This window comes from Panthera uncia (genome assembly GCF_023721935.1).
Source record: "Panthera uncia isolate 11264 chromosome D3 unlocalized genomic scaffold, Puncia_PCG_1.0 HiC_scaffold_8, whole genome shotgun sequence".
In the NCBI taxonomy this organism is placed as follows: Eukaryota; Metazoa; Chordata; class Mammalia; order Carnivora; family Felidae; genus Panthera; species Panthera uncia.
The window spans coordinates 70,875,410-70,899,943 of record NW_026057586.1 but is presented as its reverse complement, the minus strand read 5'-3'; the positions used below and the strand labels follow the sequence as shown (position 1 = coordinate 70,899,943).

Sequence of the window (24,534 nt, the reverse complement as noted above, 5' to 3'; positions counted from 1 at the left end):
TTATTTTATTTTATTTTATTTTATTTTATTTTATTTTATTTTATTTTTATTTTGTGAGAGAGAGAAAATGTGTGCAATTTGGGAAGGGGCAGAGAGAGAGAAGAGAGAAAGAGAATCCCAAGCAGGCTCTTCACTGTCAGTACAGCGCCAGATGTGGGGCTCAAACTCACAAATCACGAGATCACAACCTGAGCCGAAATTGGATGCTTAACCAACTGAGCCACCCAGGAGCACCCCCATGCCCTGGAAAATGCCGTTTTAAAAAAAAGCATGGGAGTCTGTAATGACATCTCTGTGAAAACTGTTTTTTGTCTCTGTAAACAGAGAAGTGGGTTTGATGATCTCAGGTGATGATGACTGCATCTGGGAGGTGGAATTTAAAGTGTTTTGAATTACTCTTAACTATACTTTGTGATTTTCCTAAAATAAACCTATATCATTTTTATAGAAGGAAAAACACAACCAAAGCTTCTTTTGCTATAAAAAAATGTTGTGGATGACTTTTTAATGATGTGGGGAAATTTTTTTTAAGTTTATTTATTTTGAGAGGGAGAGAGAGGGAGAGAGAGGGGACAGACAAAATCCCAAGCAGGCTCTGTTCTGTCAGCACAGAGCCCAACACGGGGCCCAATTCCACACACCCTGAAATCATGACCTGAGCCAAAACCAAGAGTCTGACACTTAACCAACTGAGCCACCCAGGCACCCTAGGAAATTTATATTAATGATATATTCATATGCATATATAAATCTACATTCTTAACTCATACACTCATGTTTTATATAATGTTTTAATATGTCCATAATTATATTCAAATGAATTCATACTCATTATGTACAAATGGCTTCATGTACTCTTAAGCCACAAGAGCTCTCAAGGGTCCAGGAATCAGGGGTGCATGGCTAGTTCAGTTGGTAGAGTATGCAACTCTTGATCCTGGGGTTGTGAGTTCAAGCCCCATGCTGGATCTAGAGATTACTTAAAAAATAATAATAAAAAGGTTCCAGGAATCCACTGAAGTGTTTTAAAGAATTTATCAGTGTAAAGGGATAAATGGTAATAATGTTGGGGGAAGAAATGGCCCATCCTTTCATGAAATTCTCACAGGGATACAGGACCCAAAAGAAGATCAACAAATAATTTAAAGTAAGATCAGTATGGGGTTGAAGAATACAGTGGTCAAAAGCACAGACTCTGAACTAGACTGAGTCAACTGCATCCTCTGTCACTTAATCCTCCATGGGCTTTGGATAAGTTAAACTCTGTGTCCAAGTGTCTACACCTATAAAATGAGATGAGTAACTATCACAAGGAATGTTGTGATATTTAAATGAAACAAAGATGCCTAAATTGCTTAGAATCAGGCCCCGTACATAAGTCCTGAATACAAATGATAATTATTACCATCTTATTTTCACCTCAATAGTGAAGCCACTATTATTTTCTATCTTGTACTCCTTTATAGATTTTTCAAAATTTCTACAACAAAGATGCATTATTTCTTCAGTGATATAAAAAGGTAATCCAACAAGTGATAAAGGAAATACAGTTGTCCCTTAAACAACATAGGGGTTAGAGGCAGTGATGTCCTTGCCCTGTGCAATAGAAAATCTGCGTGTATGTTTTGACTCCCTGAAAACTTGACTGGAAGCCTTACTGATAACTTAAACATTAATATATTGTCCATTAATATATTGTGTATGTTATAGGTATGATATATTATATTCTTACAATAAAACAAGCTAGACAAAAGAAAGTGGTATTAAGAAAATCACAAGTCGGGGGGAGGGGGGGGGGAGGGCCTGGGTGGCTCAGGTGATTAAGCATCTGACTCTGATTTTGGCTCACATCATGATTTTGTGGTTTGTGAGTTTGAGCCCCAAGCTGGGCTCTGCACTGGCAGCGTGAAGCTTGCTTGGGATATTCTCTCTCTCTCTCTCTCTCTCTCTCTCTCTCTCTCTCTCTCTCCCTCTCTCTCCCTCCCTCCCTCCCTCCCTCCCTCCCTCCCCTATTTGTACTCTCTCTCTCTCTAAATAAATAAAGAAAAAATAAAAAAGAAAATCATAAGGAAAATACCTTTATAGTACTGTCTTGTAGCTATCAAAAAAAATCCACATGTAACTGGATCCGTGCAGTTCGAACCCATGTTGTTCATATTGTAAAAACAAACACAAAAGATTAAGCTAATAATGATGCATGATTCTAGGAAGAAATCTGGATCAGGAAAAACATTTCAATAAGGAATATTAGGACAATTGGCAAAATCTTACATTCTCTTACAAAGTCCTTGGTCCTTAAAAGATGATAATGAAGTAGAAGATAATCATGTGTCTACTAAATGTTAATAATTGGTAAATCTAGGTGAAAAGTATACAGATTCATCATATTCCTCTTTCAATGTTCTCATAATTGAAAAGATTTTGAAATAAAAAGTTAAAAAGGTTACTCCAAAAACAGCCTTAAAAATTTCATAATTTGTCACTCTTTGGTGCTTATCCACAATTTACGGTTTTTTAAAAAATATATATAATTACTAAAGAATATTTATTCTTTAGAAATGCTATTACAAAGTTGAGAAGGGAGAGAAAAATACAAATTGGCATTTGGTGTTGGCTTCAGACTTAGGAGGGAACTAGCTACAAAGAAATATGTTTAGGGCTCCAGGTTGGGAGGGAGGGGAGAGGATTGGCCATCTGACACAAAAACTAAACCCACAAAGTAAACTGTTACTGTAGAACACAAAGACATTGTATTTCAGAGTTTAAGATAGGAAGGGAAACTAGCAAAGGGTTCCTCCTCTGGGTTACAGAAGGAAACAGTCTAAGGAAGCAAGACTGAACCAATGACAGAGTAGTGCATTTGAGAGAAGCAGTCTCTAAGGGCTTTAACAAGTATAGTTAGTTGATGAAATGTGCTCAGTTTCAAAGGACTTGTTTGTTTGTTTTTAAATTTTTTTGATGTTTATTTATTTTTGAGAGAGACAGAGACAGAATGAGAGTGGGTTGGGGCAGAGGGAGAGGGAGGCACAGAATCTGAAGCAGGCTCCAGGCTCCGAGCTGTCAGTACAGAGCTTGACGTGGGGCTCGAACTCACGAGCTGTGAGATCATGACCTGAGCCAAAGTCAGACGCTCAACCGACTGAGCCACCCAGACGCCCCTCAAAGGACTTGGTTTTTACTTTAACATAAAATCTTGGTTACTTCAGGCAAGAATAAAATAATCCATTTAAAATCTACAAAGCAAAAGTGTTTCTTTTTATTTTTTTTAACGTTTATTCATTTTTGAGAGAAAGTATGAGCGGAGGAGAGGCAGAGAGAGAGAGAGAGAGAAAGAATCCTAAGCAGTCTCTGTGCTGACAGCAGACAGCCCAATGCGGCGCTTGAACTCACAAACCATGAGACCATGACCCAAGCTGAAGTTGGACACTCAATCGACTGAGCCACCACCCAGGCACCCACAAAAGGGTTTTTAAAGTCTGTTTTGAGATCCACTCTAGCTTCCACCTGAAGCGCCAAGAATCACATAATAAACTTCTCCACAGATCTGAGAGTTTAAAAGATCAAGGGCCTTCAGCTCCAGGCCCAAGTGCAACCCATCCGACTGTATCTACTACGCTTCTATCATCTCACAAAGCATTCCCTTATTCAGGGGCACTGTCAGCACATCTGGACTGATGAGCATTCCTGATAAGTCTTACAAAAAAGGTCCAACCTAAATCCCATCAAGTCTTTAGAGAGGGCTTCTCAACCTCAGTACCATTGTTACCTTGGGCTAAATAACTTTGCAGCGGGGGCTGTCCTGTGAGCACTGCAGGATGCATAGCAGCATCCCTGGCCTTTACACAGTAGGTATCAGTTGTACAACCTCCCCTTCCTACCTATCCTATACCATTTTGACCAAAAGGAAAAAGAAGTCTCTAGACACTGCCAAATGCCCGGGGTGAGTGGAGAGGGCAGCTAAATTGCCCCAGTTGTAACCTCTGATTTACAGAAAATAAGTACCACCACAAGGATGCAATCAGACAAATCCAGAAGGGGTCCTCCTTAGCCTCCCTACTCAAAATGGGGTACAGAAACCAACATATGCAAGCATAGAAACTAGTTAGACATGCAGAATCTCAGGCCCACCCCAGGACTCCTGAACTGATTGGACTCAGCACAATCCCCAGGGGAGGTTCATAGGCACACGGAAGTTTGGAAAACACAGTACTACAGAACTACCAACTCAGAGTCTTCAACATGTCACATGTTTGGGGACAAAAAGGAAGGGTGAAATTGCTTTAGATTAAGACTTAACAGGCAGATTAAACAGAAGTTATCAGAGAATTAATGAAACCTAAATATGTACTAGATATTAGATGATATTATAGAATTGACTTTGTCCAATGTGACCATGATATTGTGGTTATATGTGAAATCAACCTATCTTTTAGATATGCATAAGAACAAAATGTCATATTTATAATTTACTTTAAAATAAAATGTAGCCAAAAAACAGATGAAGCAAATGCGGCATAATAATAGCTGTTAAATCTAAGTGTTGGGTGTGTGAATTTATTATATTATTTGTTCTTCTTTCTGTGAGTTTGAAATTTTTCACAGTACAAAGTTTGAAAAGTCTAAATGCAATGTGGTAACCTGGATTGGATGCTGGAATGAAAAAAGGTACATAAAGTGGGAAAACTGATGAAATATGAGAACTGTCTGAACTCAGTTAATAGTACTATACCAGTGCTAATCTCATAGTTTTGACAAATGTACCATAGTTAGGAAATATTAACAGGGAAAACTGGGTGAAGGGTATATGTGAACTCTCTGTGCTACCTTTGCAACTATTCTGTAAACCTAGTATGCCAAAATTAAAGGGTTACTTTTTTTTTAAGTTAGGAAAGAAACAGCCAAGAAAAGGGGGGGGGGGTGGGCATAGCAAAGCCTCAAACATACTTATAAAAGTCTTCATAGTACCGTCCTTTGTGATCCTGTCGAATTGAGGCTCGGTTTATTTCAGGAAATTCATCTGAAAAAGAGAAAACAACACATGTAGATCAGGTTGAGAAGAGAAATTCACAGTTTATCTGCTCCTCCTTCTGGGTTGAAGATTTGCATTACCAAAATAAATGAACAAATGAATGAATGAAATTATATCAAGTTGGCTTTAAGATGAATCATGGCCCACAGACTTCTTGCATCCACTAATGGACTGTGCTGTTTTCCATTTTACCCTACGCTCATTAGAGAAAAAGTGGGAAAGATGAGTGGGAAAGATGAAAAAGGGAAAGATGGTAAAGAATGGATGGAAAGCTTAATAAAAAGAACTATAGGGGGCGCCTGGGTGGCTCAGTCGGTTTAGCGTCCGACTTCAGCTCAGATCATGATCTCACGGTTTGTGAGTTCAAGCCCCATGTCAGGCTCTGTGCTGACAGCTCAGAGCCTGGAGTCTGCTTTGGATACTGTGTCTCCTCCTCTCTTTGCCCCCCCCCCCCATACTCATGCTCTTTCTCTGTCTCTCAATAATAAACATTAAAAAAAATTTTTTTTTAACTGTTAGCATTAAAAAAGGAACCGTAGGAGAAAGACTTACCAAGAGATTTTGCATCATAGAAAGTTCTAGAAAATAGGACCACTGTCACTTCATGACTACAGTTCTTCTCCTAGGAATGAGTAGAGAAAAAGCAGCTCAAGTTTATTTCATTCACTTCATGATGAAGCAGCCTGCATTAACATAATATTCTCAATTCTAGGAGACTCAGTGACAGCACACTGTATTGGATGATGTCACATCATTGTAGGTTGCATGATGCAGTGAACAGAGCACTGCTGGAGTGAGAAGATGCAGGTTGAGTCCTGGCCCAGAAATTTACCACTATGTAACCTTGGGCAATAGTCCCAGGAATGCAAAAAGTGCTTTGAAAACAGCAAATCATCAATACGTATGGGTCACTATCTCTGTTCTTGATTTGGCATGAACTAGATGAACCCAATATCAAAGGATCATGCTATTTGTACCTGCTTCATGGTGTTTTTAAAATTTCTTCAGAACCATAGTTTAGGAACAAGAACAGAACGCATAGTGCTGAATGTAAGAATCAAATACACCCCCCACATCCTACCACTGTCATAAAATCAGGGTTGGGAGCTGCTCAAGATGCAGCAGTTGAAGCCAAGGTGTCATAGTACCTTTGGATTGAGATGGGGACTAGTGAGAATAAACATTTCCATGGAGTCTGGAAATCAACATTCTGGAAACAGGGTGTTTACAGATAGCATGAAATGTGGCTTGCACCAGTAAGCCAGCAAGCCCAGTTTCAGTTCCTCCCGGATCTTCGAAGATGAGTGCTTCCACTGACCAACCCCATCTCTAACCCACCATGTTAACTGACTACACAATTCAGCATTTACCATGTAAGGTATATATACAACATGATGCACATAACATGCCACCTTATATTCCCCCATGGATATATCTCAAGTGGACAGAAATCCCTAAATACAAGCAACAGCACCAAGAGCAGAGTGCTAGGAAACAGCAAATCTTCATTAGTCACCTACTAATTTATTGGATGCCCAGTGCTCCAAACTCAACTCCAAATTTATCTTACTTTGGTGTAAGTGATAAATAAGGATAAATGCCTTACAATGATTGGACTGGTGTGGGTATATGAGCCTCTCAACTCATGTGACAGTGGGGCTAACATACAACAGGTGGCATGGCCTGGGGTAATAATACAGACAGGATAGCACAGAGGCCACGATCTCAGGGTAGCTCTGGGAGAATGGAGGGCACCAGATGAGAATCCTCATTCTGCTTTCACATGCTGTTGATCATGGTTACCCAACTTCACTGAGCTGTACTTTTCCTACCAGTATTAACAGGAGCAAGAGGATTGAGTGAGATAATGTAGGCAAAACACATACCATGATACTAGGTATGTCAAAATACTCAATGAATGTTAACTGGGACTACTACTATTATCCCCACCCCTACTATATTTTGGGCTCTGAAATGAATTCATGAACTCCCATGCTCAATCCTGCTGTCCACAGTGTTAGCTGTAAGTTATTCAATAGGAGGCATAAAGAACAACCGGGGTGCCTGGTGGCTCAGTTAGTTGAGTGACTAACTCTTGATTTTAGCTCAGGTCACGATCTCACCGTTTGTGGGATCAAGCCCCATGTTGGGTTCTGTGCAGCACAGCACAGAGCTTGATTGGGATTCTCTCTCCCTTTCTCTCTGTGTCTTCCCTGCTTGCTCTCTCTCTCTCACTCAAAATAAATAAACTTAAAAAAACTGTAAAAAGGTATAAACAACGTTCACCTTCACCAAATATCATTAAATCAATACAGTGGCTACAGAAAGTTATTTTAATTCATTTTCAAGTTCCTGCTTTAAAACCAAGTTCTTGACTTTAAAAAAATTAACAAATCCTAAGAGTGAAGTCCTATAAACTAATGACTAGGCCTATGCCAAACCCTACCCCTATATCTAATCAAAAGTCCATTCATAGACTGTAGGGTGAGGGAACATCTAAGGGACACTGAGCCAGACTTAAAATGGAGGTTTTCACACACCCAATACTGAAATGGCCACTATGTGGTCCAAGGTGACCATTATTTAGTCCATCTCAAACTTTAGCCCCTGTACTCAGGCAGACACAAAGACCCCATCACTGTTAAGCCACATGACTGCAGAAGCCTCCTGGCTGGTCTGCTTAATTCCATGTGTCACTTCACCACACTGCTCCTGGCCACTTGGACTACTCTTTCCTCAAATTCTCCCCAGCTTTGATCATATTGACCACTTGCTTGAGAATCTTTAATAGTTCCCACACTTCCTGTCAAGTCCAAACTGCCTGGCTTGATGTGACCCCATCCTTTGAATCTATCTTACTACTTAATTATTCCCTACACTAACCCTCTGTGAAGTTGCCTAAGACCATACCCTACTCTCATGCTCATCTACACCCTTTTGTTCAAACTGTTCATCTGACATACCCTCTCCATCTTCCTTTCCAACCATCCAAACCTTCCTCAGTCTTCAGGTCCAAATTCAAAAGTAAATAAAATTCTAAACCCTAAAACATATGGCTTTCTATTGTTTCAAATATGTAGATGCAAGCTCCCCAGCAGATCCGTAAGTTCTCTGAAGGCAAGCGTCATCTATTTCCATACCCTTCACAGCTGATGGATAGTGCCCCCATACTGCTGAGGTAGGAAGACGGTACTTAGATTCAACTGAGACCTTACTACGTACAGATGCTTTAAAACACCTTGTGAGGCAGGGACTATTATAATCTCTATTTTGCAGAAAAGAAAACAGAGGCTCAGAAAGACTGACTACTTCTCCAAGATTAAAAAAAAAAAAAGCTAATCAGAGCAGAATCATAATTTTAAACCCTGTCCATTTTTATCCAAATCCCACGCTCTTTGCCACAACATAATGTGACCTCAAATAGCTCTCCTACATTAGGTCTTTGATCCCCCTTGAGTTAATTTTTGTATATGATGCAAAGTAAGACTCCAAGTTCATTCTTTTGCATATGGATATTCAGTTGCCTCAGAACCATTTGTTGAAGAGACTCTTCTTTCCCTCATTAAATGGACTTGACATCTTTGTCTAAAATCAACTGACCACAGATGTATCGATTGATTTCTTGTACTCTCAATTCTATTCCATTGATTTACAAATCTATCTGAATGCCAGTACCACATGGTTTTGACTATTTTGGCTTTGTAGTAAGTTTTGAAATTACGAAGTAAGAGTCCTCCAACTTTATTGTTCTTTCTCAAGGTTGTTTTGGCTATGCAGGATCCCTTGCAATTCTTCATAAATTTTACAATCAGCTTTTCCATTTCTGCAAAAAAAGGCCACTGGGATTCTGATAGGGACTGAACTATAGTTTGAGTAGTATTGCCACTTTAACGGTATTAAGTCTCCCGATCTATGATTATGGGTTGGTTCTTTCTCACTTATTTAGATCTTTATTAATCTCTTTCAGCAAGGTTTTATAGATTTTAGCAAACAAATATTGCACCTCCTTGGGTAAATTAATTGAAAGTATTTTATTCTCTCAGATGCTCTTGTATATGGAATTTTTTAAGTTAATTCTCTTTTTAATTTTTGTTTTAATTTTATTTATTTATTCTGAGAGAGAGAAAGAGAGTGAGTGGGGAAAGAGCAGAGAAAGAGGGAGATAGACAGAATCCCAAGCAGGCTCCTCACCAGCAGTGCAGAGCCTGACACAAGGCTCGAATTCACGAACCATGAGATCATGACCTGGGCCAAAACCAGGAGTCAGACACCCAAGCAACTGAGCCACCCAGGTGCCCCAATTTAATTCTCTTTTTAAAATTTAATTCCTTGGGGGAGCCTGGGCGACTCAGTTGGTTAAGTGTCTAACTCTTGATCTCAGTTCAGGTCATGATCTCAGGATTGCGAGTTCAAACCCCCTGTTGGGCTCTGTGCTGGGTGTGAAGCCTACTTAAATAAGTACATACATACATACAATTTATTTCTTTGCTTTTAAATTTCTTGTTCAGAGTGTTCATTGCTGATGAAATACAACTGATTGCTTGTGTTGATTTTGTAACCTTGCAGCTTTGCTGAATCCATTTCTTAGCTCTAATAGTTTTTTGGTGAATTTTTTAGGATCTTCTACATATAGGAGATCATCTGTCAATAGAATAGTTTTATTTCTTCTTTTCTAATACGTATGCTTTCTATTTTTTTTCTAGTTGCTGAGGCTAGAACTTCAAGTACAATGCTGAACACCAGTGGTGACAGCAGGCATCCTCACCTTGTTCCTAATCTTTTTTTTTTTTAATTTTTTTTTTAATGTTTATTTTTGAGAGAGACTATGTGAGCAGGGGAGGGACAGAGAGAGGGAGACACAGAATCCAAAGCAGGCTCCAGACTCCAAGCTGTCAGCACAGAGCCTGACGCGGGGTCTGAACTCACGAGCTGTGAGATCATGACATGAGCCAACCGACTGAGCCACCCAGGCACTCCACCTTGTTCCTTATCTTAAGGAGGAAAGTTTTTAGTCTTTCACCATTGAGTCTGATGTCAGCTGTGGGTTTCTCATAAATGACCTTTATCATGTTGAGGCAGTTAAAGTAATTAAATCTATAGTTTTATCAATTTAGGCTTTAGCTTAGATACTTTAACTAAAGGCAGCTTAGTAGAAACAGTGTATTTCTAAAATCTGCAATGAATAAGTTTATGTAATGAGGTTTACTATATAAAAAACATACCTTCCACTTGGTAAAGAGATCAGCAAGGAAACCATTCACAGCTTTCTCAAAATATAGATCCCCTGAAAAGCAATGAGAAGAGGGTGAAGATTATCTTTATTTCTTGTTCACAATATCTTCTCTCAGTAAAATAGCAGGAATGAGACCAAAGAGAAGGTGGGTTCTGCTGTATCTTAAAACAAGGTCCTAAAAGCCAGATGTATAGAAGTGTTCAACTTAGACTTTCTACGAAGCCAAATTTAGTATCTGCCTAAGAGGCCATGGCTCCAAGGTAACATCCAAGATTGAAACACTTTGATGATTTAAAAATACAGAGTTGGGGGGCCTGGGTGGCTCAGTCAGTTAAGTGTCCAACTCTTGATTTCGGCTCGGGTCATGGTCTCACAGTTCATGGGTTAAAGCCCCAAACTGTTCAAGCTGACAGCATGGAGCCTGCTAGGGTGTCTGTCTGTCTCTCTCGCGCGCCCGCGTGTGTGCGCTCTCTCTCTCTCTCTCTCTCTCTGTCTCTCAAAATAAACTTTTTTTAAAAAAGAAAAATACAGTGTTATCTTCAGAATGAGACGAAGAATATATACTAAATGTGAGTATTTCACAATGACGTTCAAAGTTGATTAGAAGAGGACCCTGGGCATTCACTGGATTATCATTTGCAGTTCTTGCTGTTCTTGAGTGACCTTGATGACCCATGGCACAAATTCGCTTATAATTTGCTAAACACTAATATGAAATACATGCACTATAGGGTTGGTGTGTTGGACACAGTATCCACACCTCATAGCAGCTTTTCTTCCCTCTACTCATTACATAGTAATTCTAATAAAATGAGACCAACATGGAGATTTCTCTGAGTGACAGGAAGAGAAATGAAAGATATCAAAGAAAGTGTTGGTTCCTACCCACAGAGTGACTTTATGACTTTTCAACCTATACTTACAGAACAATTAAAGATCTGAGAAGTCAGATTTTCCATTAATACTGTACAGCATTTCATGGAATTCACCAAATAAATAAATGTGTGTGTGTGTGTGTGTGTGTGTAAAAAAATTACTTTCAATATATTTATTTTCGCATTTGAGGATTTATAAAGATCTCAAGATACATTTTTAGAGAATGTCAACATCTTGCTATAAAATGATACCAACTTGGGGGAAACCAGATATATCTACCCAATGGCAGCTACAACCATCACTTAGGGACAGTACCATAAATATCGAAATCCCACATTTCACAGCTCATCTGAATAAATATGTAAACCATAGCCGACGTAGAACGGAACACCACCTGAAATAAACAAAAACATAGTTGCATTAAAAAGCAATGATGTAGTTTCAGTTGTGCAAGAAGAAAAAGTTCTGTAGATTCATTTCACAACAATGTAAATGTACTTAACACTATTGAACTGTACACTTTAAAATGGTTAAGACATGGGGCGTCTGGCTGGCTCAGTCCATAGACCATGTGACTCTTGATCTCAGGGTTCTAAGTTTGAGCCCCAGATTGGGTGCAGAGCTACTTAAAAATAAAATCTTAAAAAATAAATAAAAGAAATGAAATATAAGACAGTAAATCTTAAATGTCTTTAACCCCCCCCCCAAAAAAAAACAATGATGGAAGATTTTCTCAATTGTGGCATGAGATTTCTAAAAGCAAGCTTCATCCCTCACATCATAAACTCTGAAGAGAAGATCCTGTCCCTGCCTTTTAGGAAATTATAGTAGAGGATTAAGATGTGCAAAAGACAGCAACATATACGAACATTCCATGAAGGTTCTCATAAGAAACATAGGAGAAAGGACAATAAATCTACCTGGGAAAGAAAAAAAAAGCTCATTACAAATGTAGAACCTGGGCTAAGATATGCCAGTTGATGAGCTGCCAGTCTAATAAATTATAATTCACATCGTACACGCCCTTCATACCCAGACTGCCTCAGGAACTAGGAAGGCTTTCCAGAAGCAAGGAAGCCTGAGAGGAGTGCGGAAGGATGGATGAGTAGCTTGTAAGGGGGGAAGGCAGGATCTAAGTGCTCTAATCAGGAGAGAGTAGTATGTGCAAAGATACAGAGGCAAGAGAGAATGTGGCATGTTTAAGGAACAGCAAATGGTTCCCAAGGGCAGGACAGGATAGGGTGGGAGGGTTTGGAGGGGAGGGGTACATATGGGAGAAGTGACAAAATGAACTCCAGACTCAACTGCCTCCCCAGATTTCTCCTCTCAGAAGTCCAACAGGTATCTCACAAACATCTTTTCCCAAATGCTTCCAAATGTCTCCTCCTGTCTTTCCCACCTCATAAATGACACCACTAACTGTCCATCGAGCTGATCAATTCTTCTCTTTCCTTTGCTCCTTATATCCAATGCATCAGCAAGTTTTGCAGACTCTATCCCAAAACGCATCCCAAGTCTGCCCACATCTCTCCGTTGCTACAGCTCTAACCTCAGTCCATGCCACAGTCTTCTAACTTCCTAAGCCATTTCTCTGCTTCTATTCTTGCCCCTATAAACAATGCTCTACACAGAGCCAGAGTGGCTACAGCACATACTGTGGATGCCTATGGCACATCCTTTCTTCCTACGTAATGGGAAGCCAACACTATTCCGGGAGGCAAGGGACTATCAAAAGACTAAAACTCCCGGCTTCCTAAGTAGCTCCTCTCTCTTCTACCTGGAATATGAAGTGGTTACAGCAGCTCCAACTGAACCATGGAAGCCCAATCCTGAGGAAGGCAGAACAGGAAGACAAAAAAAGCCTATCTAGATCACCAATAATTGTGACAATGCCATCCTAGCAGTGAATGGTCTACCTAATGACTTATTTTACCAGAGAGAAAAAAGTTGACTTTGCTTGCCATTGCTACCTTAGGTTTTTTTGTTCAACAAAATCCAACTGGATGGCTCTCTGAGCTTGGCCCCAGTTTGTGGCAACATGGTTAAATGCATCACGAAAATCAGAATTGTCGGTAAATACAGGACCTGTTATGAGGCCTCCCTCAGGAAAATCGTGAAGAAAATTGAAAAAAGCCAGCACAAGTACACATGCTCCTTCTGTGACAAAACTAAGATGAAGATGAGTTGTGGGGATCTGGCACTGTGGTTCCTGTATGCAAAGAATAGCCCATGCTGCCTGGACACACAACACTTCTGCCATCACAGCAAAGTCAGCCCTGAAAGAATTCAAAGACCAGTAGAAGTTCCACCATTTGAAACATCACTAGTCTATAACAAAGGTATTAACTTATGTAACAACAACAAAAAAATCCAACAGAATAAGTAATCTTTTGAAAGCCTAATTTGGAAATCACTCCCCCCTTAAAATCCTTCAGCAGATCGTCCTTAGAATACACTCTACACTGGTTACAAGGACCTGCATGAACTGGCTGGAACCAGACCACCTTCATATCGACATCATTCTCCCTATTCATATCCTAGGCTTCTGTCACACTGGCCTCTCACAATTGTTTCTTCTGCCTGGAACGCTCTTTGTCTCAACCTTCATACACTGACTAAGTCTCACCTTTCTGGCACCTTCTCGGAGACACCTCCCTGCCCACCTTTGTAAAGAAGGTCTCTTGTTATTCTCTACCACAATGCCCATCTCTTTCCCTCAGAAGTTTTCATTTATCTCACTTGTTTACTAAGGTGGCCACACTCAGTCTTTCTCATTACCCAATTAATTTCCTTTGGAGTATTCATCATAATCTGTAATTACCACATTTATGGACTGGGTATCTACTTACATCTATCTCCCCACTACAGTGTAAGCTCCTTACTGGGAGGGATCTTGTTTGTGCTGTCTACCTGTGCATCCCCATTGAATGGGAATTCCCCACTCTGAATTCCCCTCTAGAATGAAGGATATTCATGGATAATGTTCTGTACCAGTTTGTTTTTTAAGTAATCTTTACGCCCAGTGCGGGGCTCAAACTCATGCCCCAGAGGTCGAGAGGCATGCTCTACCAACTGAGCCAGCCAGGAGCCATTAAAAATTAAGTGTAGGGACACCTGGGTGGCTCAGTAGGTTGAATGTCCGACTCTTTGATTTCGGCCCAAGTCATGATCTCATGCTTCGTGAGTTCAAGCCCCACGATGGGATTCTCTCTTTCCCTCCCTAAAATAAAAATTAAAAAATATATTAAAAACAAAGTATAAAAAAAAAAGTACAGTAGCTGACACACAAGAGGCGCTTCCATATTATTTATTATAAGTGTATGAATAAGGTTGAAGAGGTAAACATACACCAAATTATCCTAGTCTTTGTAAATCATGCTTAAGAGTAATATCTTTTTTTTTTAATGTTTATTTATTTTTGAGAGAGAGAGAGAGACAGAGAGAGAGAGGCAGAGAGTGAGCAGGAGAGGGGTAGAGAGAGAGGGAGACACAGAATCTGAAGCAGGCTCCAGGCTCTGAGCTGTCAGCACAGAGCCTAATGCAGAACTTGAACCCACAAGCTATGAGATCATGATCTGACCCAAAGTCAGACGCTTAAGCGACCAAGCCACCAGGCGCCCCAAGAGTGAATTTCTAGAGGGGCACCTGGGTGGCTCAGTCAATTAAGTGGCCTACTTTGGCTCAGGTCATGATCTCACAGTTCATGAGTTCAAGCCCCACATCAGAATCTCAGCTGTCAGCACATAGCCCATTTCAGATCCTCTGTCCCCCTCTCTCTCTGCCCCTCCCCAGCACGTACATGCACTCGCTCTTGCTCTCTCTCTCTCTCTTAAAAGTAAATAAACTTAAAAAAAAAAGAGTAAATTTCTAGAAAACTGGAGAGAAGCAAAACAAGATCACTATACCAATCTATGCCCACTAGAGCTGCAAGAAACTTTAAAAAATCTCACACCAAGTGTTGGAAAAAAATGAAAAACAACAGATTTTTATATATTGCTACTAGGAATACTAAGTGGTCCAAAGAATTTGAAAAAGAGTTTGGCATTATTTTACCTATAACCCATATACTCCTAATTATAGACTTAAAATACAGTATCAAGTACAAAAAAAGCTAGCTAAAAAGGACTATTTTTTTAATTTCACTTTAATAAAGCTTAAAAATAAGCAAAACAAATATACAGTAAACTGTTTAGAGTAACATACGTATGTATTAACACTACGCAAACAAGGAAAAATACAAAAATAAAATTCAGATAGTAGTTACCTATGAAGGCATTGGTTCTCAACTAGGGCCATTTGGTGATTTCTAGAGACATGTCTGGTTGTCATGACCTGCAGGGCACTACTGGTATCTAGTGCACAGAGGCTAGGGATGCTGCTAAGCATCCCACAGTACACCAGACAGCACCCCCACCACAACACTGCCATTTTGGACCAGATAATTCTTTGGTCTGGAGATCTGTCTTATACATTATATCATGTTTAGCAACATTCTTCACATAATCCTAGCTGTGACATATGAAAATATCTCCAGACATTGCCAAAAGTCCCCTGGGGAGGCAGTATCACCTTCAGTTCAAACCACTGCTCTCAAGGGAGGCAGAGGATGAGAACAAGGAAGAGCAGACAGGTGGTTTCACCAGCATGGGTAATGTTTACAGTTGTTCAGTTTGGCTTTTTCCAACTGGGATAAAGAACCAAAGAACGAGATTTCCTTTGCAAAGGTCTCTGTTCATGTTTACTGACTGTAATCTTCTACTGAGTTTAACCTTTGCGATGTATTCATAGGCAAAGAAGCCTGCAGGTTAGACACTACATTTCCACATTTAGACCTCTTTCAGAAGAGAAAATGAAGATCAACCCCAAACTGGATAGATCCAACTATAAAACAGTAGAATTTCAGACATCCTTGACAATATTAAAATATTATCTACCTGAGAAGAGTAGCCATCAGGAGACAAGTTTTTGCTTGTCTCTGTTTTGTCTTTTGAGTTCAGGACTCAGACCTAACAGTATGAATAAACAAAACCACAAACGCATTTTATCAATCTCACCCTGGTATCTTCGCTGATATAACCACACATGACCTTTTCATTCTTGACCCACAGCTCACCAGCCTGTGCCCTGAAAAGATATACATGCAAGAGTTATTACAAGTCTTACATAAACCAAGAAGAAACAGGGATGACTTCAGGGTGGCTCACTGTACTCTCATATTTATCCTCAAATGACCTGGCCAGTTACAGATTTCCAGAAAGCCATGAAAAGATTACACAACATAAAGAATTCTCAGAGTGTACTGAATTTGTATGACAGTTCTTAATCTGGGACTCTATAAACAACATGTCATTCTCAGGAGGGATTCAGGAAATCCATGATTTCTCTGAAATCATGCAAAGTTTTCTGGGCAGAGAATTATAACTTTTGTCAAATCTCAAAAGGGTCCACATCACAACAACAGTTAGGAAGAACTAATGAACAATTTAGCTAATCCCAGCCTTCAACAGTTGTGAAAGTTCTGTGAACTTTCTCATGAACATGGAGTTTCAACAGAAACAAAATCAATCCTAATATCAGAATTAGAAGATAAGCAGTCATGGGGGCATCTGGGTGGCTCAGTCAGTTAAGCATCTGCCTTCGGCTCAGGTCATGATCTATCTCGAGGTTCATGAGTTCGAGCCCCACATCAGGCTCTGTGCTGTGCATGCAGAGCCTGCTTCAGATCCTCTGTCCCCCTCTCTGTGCCCCTCCCAGGAGCTGCTTGTGCGTGTGCACACACTTGCTCTCTTTCACTCGCTCTCTCTCAAAAGTAAATAAATAAAAACTTAAAAAAAAAAATACTTTAATAAAGAAGACAAGCAGTCAGGAGGCATATAGGGACAGGGTTCACATTCAATGGAGGCCATTCTGCTGAAAAGTTTTCATGGCAATTTGGTATTGCATTTGGGGGGCTTAATGTCTTTTCCTCTGCAACTTTTTAAGGGCACAAAATGGACAGACAGTTCAAAGAACATGGCCTTCTGAGGAGATCAGACTTGAGTGGAATGAGTCCCATCAGGAATCTAGGTTCTAAGAGTCACTGAACTAGCTGAATAGCCATGGGGAAATAACTCTGTGAGGCCCAGTGTCCTTATCTTAAAAAAGGAGATAATGACATCTACTTTGTAGAGCTGTTCTGAGAAACCAGATAATGTGGGGAAACTATTCTGGACAGTTCTGGGATAGGAGGTGCTCAAGTAAGTACTAGCAGGTATTTGCATTAGCAAGAACTATACCACTGGTAAATATTAACACAAAATGCTATTCTGGAAAGGAAGTGGTAGCTGTTATCTGAATACCTCATAATCATCCCTCAACCAACCACTCAAGCCCTTCTCTTCTACCAACCCCAAAGCAATCTCCTGTCTGGCCCTAAGCAATCAGTCCTCATAAAAAAAGAAGAAAAGATAAAATCAAAGCAAGGAAAATGCTGTGTACCATGAGTCACAGGTCAGCCTACCTGAGAAACACTGGACAAATCAGTCAGCCTTACTGGCTTTCCCTCCCACCTGTAAAATGAAGAAAGCTGGACCAAGCCCATGGTTTTTAAAATATGCTTCCCAGGGGTGCCTGGGTGGCTCAGTTGGTTAAGTGTCCAACTTAGGCTCAGATCATGACCTAACAGTTTGTGGGTTTGAGTCCCACATAGGGCTCCTCAAAGCCTGCTTGGGATTCTCTTTCCCTCTCTCTCTGCCACTCCCTGACTCGTGTTTTCTCTCAAAATAAATAAATAAACAAACTTAAAAAAAAAAAAAAACATTAAAATATGCTTCCCAGCTCTGCTTTCAGCAACAGGGGTGCTTTTTGGCATTCCTCTGCTCAGTGTGTCTGTGAGTGGACAAGTAGCAAGCCTTATCTGAGAAGGCACTTCTGTTTCTTTAACAGAAGGAAGGATGCAATGTTCCCAAGATCTCTGAGTTCTATTAGCAGGAAGTACTCTGCATACAGGCTACTGAATGCTAGATTAACCAGATCTCTAAATGGAGCTCATTGTTACTGCTCTAACTCACCAACTTCTGCTAGTATGTATAGACAAAGTAGTGTTACAAAATTTGGGCTTAGATTCCTGCACCTCCACTCTCTGTGGAGGTCAAGCCACAATCTGAACCAGTTTTTGAAAAATCAGTATATGTGGTTAATAACCCTGCCCCATCCATCTTCTACAGCTCTTGGGAAGATCCAATGAGATACTATAAATGAGAGGACTTGGTGAACTATGAAACAGTTATCATTCCAATGGAAATGGTTCTTTATAACACACAGAGAAAATGCAATCGTGACCTTTGCTCCTAAACCTAAAATCTGCTCTTACCCAAACAGGAATTGAGGTTGGCCCTGAGGTAGCTTCTCTTGTCTTTTCCGCAGATTCAAGGGAAGAAACAGAGCCACTGACAGATGCAAGTGTAAAATCCATATCCCCAGGGCAAAACCCAAGAGTGCACATGGCTTCCTACAAGAGAGGCAGAATGGCACATGGCCAACTCCCAGGAGGGTAAAGGTGACCTGGGGGGCACTAGTCCTTAATTATGTAGCAGCTTGGGCAGGCACTTCCCCTCCCTTTTCTATCAAGTGAGCTGCTGGGAGTCAGTGATCTCCACTATCTTTTACAGCTAAATTTCATCATTCTGTGAATATGAAGTTAAAATAAACGCAGAGTATGGTCGCTGTAGTGTCATCCACACAGCACAACTTTGAACAACCTAAATGTCCAGCAATGGCAGACCAGTTAAGTAAACAGAGTATCATGGAACCATTAAAACAATATTTACAAGGAGTTTTAACTTCACCAGAAATGTTTATATGCTTTTAAGTGGGAAAAAAAGGATACAAAATAGTACACATAGTATCACCATCTAAGTAAAAATACAAGCATGTGTATGTATATATGAAAATAAAACACTAAGGGGAGCCTGGCTGGCTCAGTCCGTAGAGCATGTGACTCTTGATCTTGGAGTTTTGAGTTCAAGCTCCACGATAGGCACAGAGATCACTTAAAAATTTTTTTGGAGGGGTACCTGGGCAGTTTAGTCGGTTAGGTGTCCAACTTCAGCTCAGGTCATTATCTCACAGCTGGTAAGTACAAGTCCCGTGTTGGGCTCTGTGCTGACAGCTCAGAGCCTGCAGCCTGCTTCGGATTCTGTGTCTCCCTCCCTCTTTGCCCTCCCTAGCTCATGCTCTGCCTCTCAAAAATAAACATTAAAAAAAATTTTTTTAATTAAAAAAAAAATTTTGTTTTGAGAGAGTGAATGAGCAAGCAGGGGAGGGACAGAGAGAGGGAGAGAGAGAATCCCAAGCAGGCTTTATGCCAAGAGTCAGATGCCCAACCGACTGAGTGACCAGATGCCCCTAAAAAATATTTTTTAAAAGAAAATACTAAAAGATCACACCAAAATTTAAACATGGTTATCTGCACATAGTAGGCTTATATACCACTGTAAATTTTCTTCTTTATACTCTCTGTATTACCCAAATTTTCTAGAATAAATGTTTTCTTTTTAATTATGAAAACTGTTTTGGGCTCTTTTTTTTTTTAATTGTATATAAAATCATATATACTATATGTTCTCAAGCCAAAAAGGGTACTACATTTTGACAGAACTGTGTCAAAATGTTAACAGTGGTTGATTCTGAGTGGTAAATTGTTTCTTTTTCCTGCTTCTTTAATCTGTTTTTCAAATGGTCTACAATGAGCAAGTATTATATATAAAAATATTTAGCATATGCTTGGTATCTAGCATTTGATGAACAAGTGGTACTTAATATTAATTCTATAACTAGGAAAGACATTCCAACCGAATGGCCACCAGAGAATCAAATTCAAATCAGAGAAGATCCCAGATGATCCTCTGCAGTACGGCAGATCCAACAGGAAACCATACATACACACACACACACACACACACACACACACACACACAATTTTTTTTTTTTTTTTTTAAGTAAAAAAAGAAACCTTAGCTAGTCAACAGTCCCAAAAACTCTATCTGGAAAAATGAGATTTGTTCACAATGAGATCAAATAGACTTCTAAGTCTATCAAATAGGTTTCTAAGTTCCACATTTAAAAAAAGCAAAATGCTAATTTTTAGGAGATCATACAATACTTTTCTTTTAAAACTTTACTTTTTTAAAAAAATACTGATTGCAGTACGGATTAAAGAATACATGGAGAATTTAGTCAGAGAAAATCAAAATGTTTACCTTCGAAGGAAAAATGACATTTCAAAGGCAGGGTCTCAAGGTAATGGAACTGTCTCATATGTCCTTATGTATTAACTCAATTACCGGGTGAAAAGACTAAGTTACAGAAAAATTATTTAATAATTATGACTTTATATAAATAATGACTATCTTTTTTTATATGAGGTCCCAGAGCATCTTCCTTTTTTTTTTTTTTTTTTAATTTGCATGCCTCCATGTAGAAAAAAAAAGTGACTTTTGATTCAGCATAGGAAGACTATAAATAAGTCTTCTGGAGAAATGGTAGATTTTGTGGCTTACATTTAACCATGAATGAGCAAAATATTAGGACAGATCTTTAAAAGTCTAAACCTGACGTTATGTCAGGAGTTTTCATTTCTATATCTGGTACCATATGGATAAGGGCACTTGTGCAGAAAAACAAGAATTGTAAGAATGAATGGCATCTGAGTGGGTTTCTAAACCAGGGCTCAGCTAACTATAGCCTGCAGGTCAAATTCAGCCCATCTCCTATGTCTGTATGGCCCACAGCTAAGAATGGATTTTATATTTTTAAATGTTGAACAAAACAAAAAACTAAGAATTTGGGACAGAGACCTGAGACCCATGTGGCCTGAAGTGCAAAATCTTTACTCTCTGGTCCTTCACAGAAAAAGATTCTAAACCAAACACTTCATTTTGCAGAGTAGACTCAAGAGTCTCCCTGACCTGCCCACATCACCCTGCTAATCACCAGCAGTGCAGGAGTAGATTACAGCTTTCCTGACTCCTGGCCCACCACTTTGGAGACACTAGCTTGTACTGGAAAGCGTGAATCTAGGTTGCATGTCTTGTTTTGCTCAAGGCTTAGTCACTTCGTGGGCTGTGCTTTAAAATCTTCTAAGATTTTTCAAGGAATCTTGACCCTTCAACATTTTTAAAAATTTTTTTTTTATTTTTCACTTATTTTTGAGAGAGCAGAGCACAAGTGGGGAAGGGGCAAAGAGAGAGGGAGACACAGAACGCGAAGCAGGCTCCAGGCTCTGAGCTGTTACTATAGAGCCCAACATGGAGCTCGAACTCACAAATCACGAGAACATGACCTGAGCTGAAGTAGGACGCTTAACCGACTGAGCCACCCAGGAGCCCCTTGATCCTCCAACTTTTAAAACGTCCCCATTTGGGGGAAAAAAATAATCCTTTATCTTTTCTTTCCTTTAGGATCAGTAGTTCAGATTAATCAAACAGGTCTAGTTGAGGAAGAAAAGTTCTTTACAAAAAGGATTCTAGCTAACAAAGGTAGGAGAAATGACTGAAGTAGAAAAATCACCCGGGCACCTGGGTGGCTCAGTCAGTTAAGCATCTGACTTCGGCTCGTCATGATCTCTTTTGGTTCATGAGTTCAAGCCCCGCATCGGGCTCTCTGCTGTTAGTGCAGAGCCTGCTCAAGATCCTCTGTACTCCCCTCTGTCTGCCCCTCTCCTGCTTATGCACATGTGCTCTCTGCCTCTCTCTGTCTCAAAAATAAATAGACATTAAAGAAAAGAAAAAAGAAAAGAAAAGAAAATCACCATCTTGCAACAATCATAAATGAGTGAAACCATTAGGAGAAAAGTTGATGGGGAACTTCATAATGGAGGACCAGACTACATCACCAGAACCCACTGGTCAATTCTAGTGCCATTAAAAGTGAGTCAACCAGATGTAAATATGCTTGTGTTATACATAATGAATTTCAGGAAAGAGACCATTTTTTCTAAGAAGGATTTGTTTTTCATTATACACCTTTTTGCACTGTTTGAAGGCCTTATTCTGTGGACAATGTGCTCTTTGAATTAAAAGGCCCTTTTTTGCTCTTCTCCACAAACTGAAATTTAGGGATAATTATAATAAATCAAGAGTCATGCAATATGGTTAAAAAGGCAGCAAACCAGGAACTACTGTGCTAGTCATTTTGTATCTCCAAATATGTTTTTTAATTTGTAAAATGAGAAAGCTTGATTAAATACATTCATCTAAGGCTTTTTCTAGTTCTAAAATTATGAGTCTATACCTCCTTTATTACAGAATACCACGTGGCTTCAGCAACTTCCACTCATCTTAAAACCACTATAGCGCATTTTGGGATTTTTTTCAGTTTGCTTCAGCAACAACAATCTAACATTTTAAGCTATTGTGTATTTTATCATACAGACATCCACATGCCTCCAATGCTGTATGCAGCCCAGTTACTACACTAGATCCTACTTCCGTTTACTAGCTGATAAGTCACGAGTGATGTAATATCTACCTGATGCCAGCAAATTCCACCTTCTGAGTGATATAGGCACATGTGCTGACCTAAGGGAAGACAGAAAGAGAAAGACTATGAGATTCAACAATACATCAAGGCCATAAAAGGTCACAAAGAAAGTCTCCTGCCTTTCTAATTTCTTCTAACAACCCAAGGTTCAATTAATGTGGGAGTAATAGATTTACCCCATAGGGAAACCTGCTGGGGCAGGTATAACAGTAGGTTCTTACGAGTGTGGCAAGTATAGACAACAGTAAGAATAAACGCCTAGGCTCACTAATACACTTATCTTCACACATGTTTGCATATATATCTACATTTACATACTCATTTAATTACAGAACATTGATTTCTTATTTCAGCTCTCAATTTATAGAATGGAACTCTCTCCCATCCAATAAAAAAATGAGCAAACATTTTTTTCTGAAAATATACACTGTATGAAAGAAAATTCTACCTACAATGCGTTGCTTCATAATACTCAAAATGCTTAATAAGAAGAATGTTCAGTACCAGCTCGCAATGAACTGATCATTTTAGGTGGAAAATGTTAATTCAAAATAAAGAAACCAAGAAAACAGGAGCAGGATGTGGCAAAAAGCAGTCTAACCTGGAAGCAACAAAATCTGGGTTCTAGCTTGGTGTCAACCACTGACTGGTTTTTTTGGCTTGGGTAATCACTTACCTTTTCAATCTGTTCTCACATCTATAAGTTAATAAATTTATATGGGTAATAAATACCTGTCCACAGGGAGGTGATGTGAACATCTGAAAGCTAAAGTTCCATTCAAATGTAAAACGATATTATAATTTACCATCCAAACAGAAAAATGTGAAGTAAAAATCTATAAACAAGCAAATCAAAGCTCAAAAAAACTACAAAAAGAGAATGGAAGAAGATACACAAAGAATTTACAATAATTATCTATGATGCTGGAATTGGAAAGGATTTTATACTCTTCTCTCCACTAAATCTATCTCTATGAGGAACACGGATTAATACAATGGGAAAAGTAAGAGACTTTTTTTTTTAAAATCATATCTTACCAAACTTTTCTTTAATCGCCACATATCCCCTCGGCCAATATACTGATCCTTAAAGGTTAATTCCACTAGGTCAAGGGTCACATCCTAAAAGGGATAATCAAATAAATATATCTTTCTGCATTACTCTGCCACACTTCATAGTCTTAAGATAATGCACACTAAGCATGAAGAACCATTTTAGCAAGAAAAAACTACTGGAAGACCATCCAATAACAGAAACCTGACAAACAGAATTTCATCCTGCCAGGAAAGACTTTTGAGCACAGATGATAAGTCTACAACAGATGCTACAACAGCTGTATCATGATTAAGTGAAAAGAGTACCAAAGTAATAATTCTGTGTTTAGTCTTGACTCTGGCACATAAACAGGCCACTGAGCTCTGTGCTTTATTTCTTTAGAGAATGTAAATAGTATCTTATACACAATAATTTTTACCTATTATAACATCATTTCTCATTTCAGAAAAAAAAAAAGAACACATACAAAAATTATAATATTTCAATAGAAAATTTTACTATTAGCTTCACAAGCAGAATATATATAGAATCTTTTTAGGACAAACTTTAAAAAAAAAAAGGTGAGGGCTTTTTTTTTTTTTAATTTTTTTAACCTTTGCTGATTTTTGAGACAGAGAGAGAGCGCATGAACGGGGGAGGTTCAGAGAGAGAGGGAGACACAGAATCTGAAACAGGCTCCAGGCTCTGAGTTGTCAGCACAGAGCCCAACGTGGGGCTCGAACTCACGGACTGTGAGATCATGACCTGAGCCGGAGTCGGACGCTCAACCAACTGAGCCACCCAGGCGCCCCGGGTGAGGGCTTTAAATGAAACCTACAT

At 39.4% G+C, this 24,534-nt stretch overlaps 1 protein-coding gene across 10 annotated transcripts in view; it reads right to left on the bottom strand.

Annotated features, from left to right (window-relative positions):
- Positions 1-24,534, bottom strand: part of DEPDC5 (DEP domain containing 5, GATOR1 subcomplex subunit) — a 125,647-nt gene that overhangs the window by 94,874 nt on the left and 6,239 nt on the right. For all 10 annotated transcript variants that reach the window (XM_049619070.1, XM_049619069.1, XM_049619071.1 and 7 more), the window contains 7 exons: positions 23,697-23,780; positions 22,647-22,696; positions 16,193-16,262; positions 11,454-11,532; positions 10,252-10,313; positions 5,582-5,651; positions 4,945-5,017 (listed from right to left, as the gene is read on the bottom strand). In XM_049619070.1, coding sequence (XP_049475027.1) covers positions 4,945-5,017; positions 5,582-5,651; positions 10,252-10,313; positions 11,454-11,532; positions 16,193-16,262; positions 22,647-22,696; positions 23,697-23,780 — 488 coding nt within the window. The remainder of the gene's footprint in view (positions 1-4,944; positions 5,018-5,581; positions 5,652-10,251; positions 10,314-11,453; positions 11,533-16,192; positions 16,263-22,646; positions 22,697-23,696; positions 23,781-24,534) is intronic.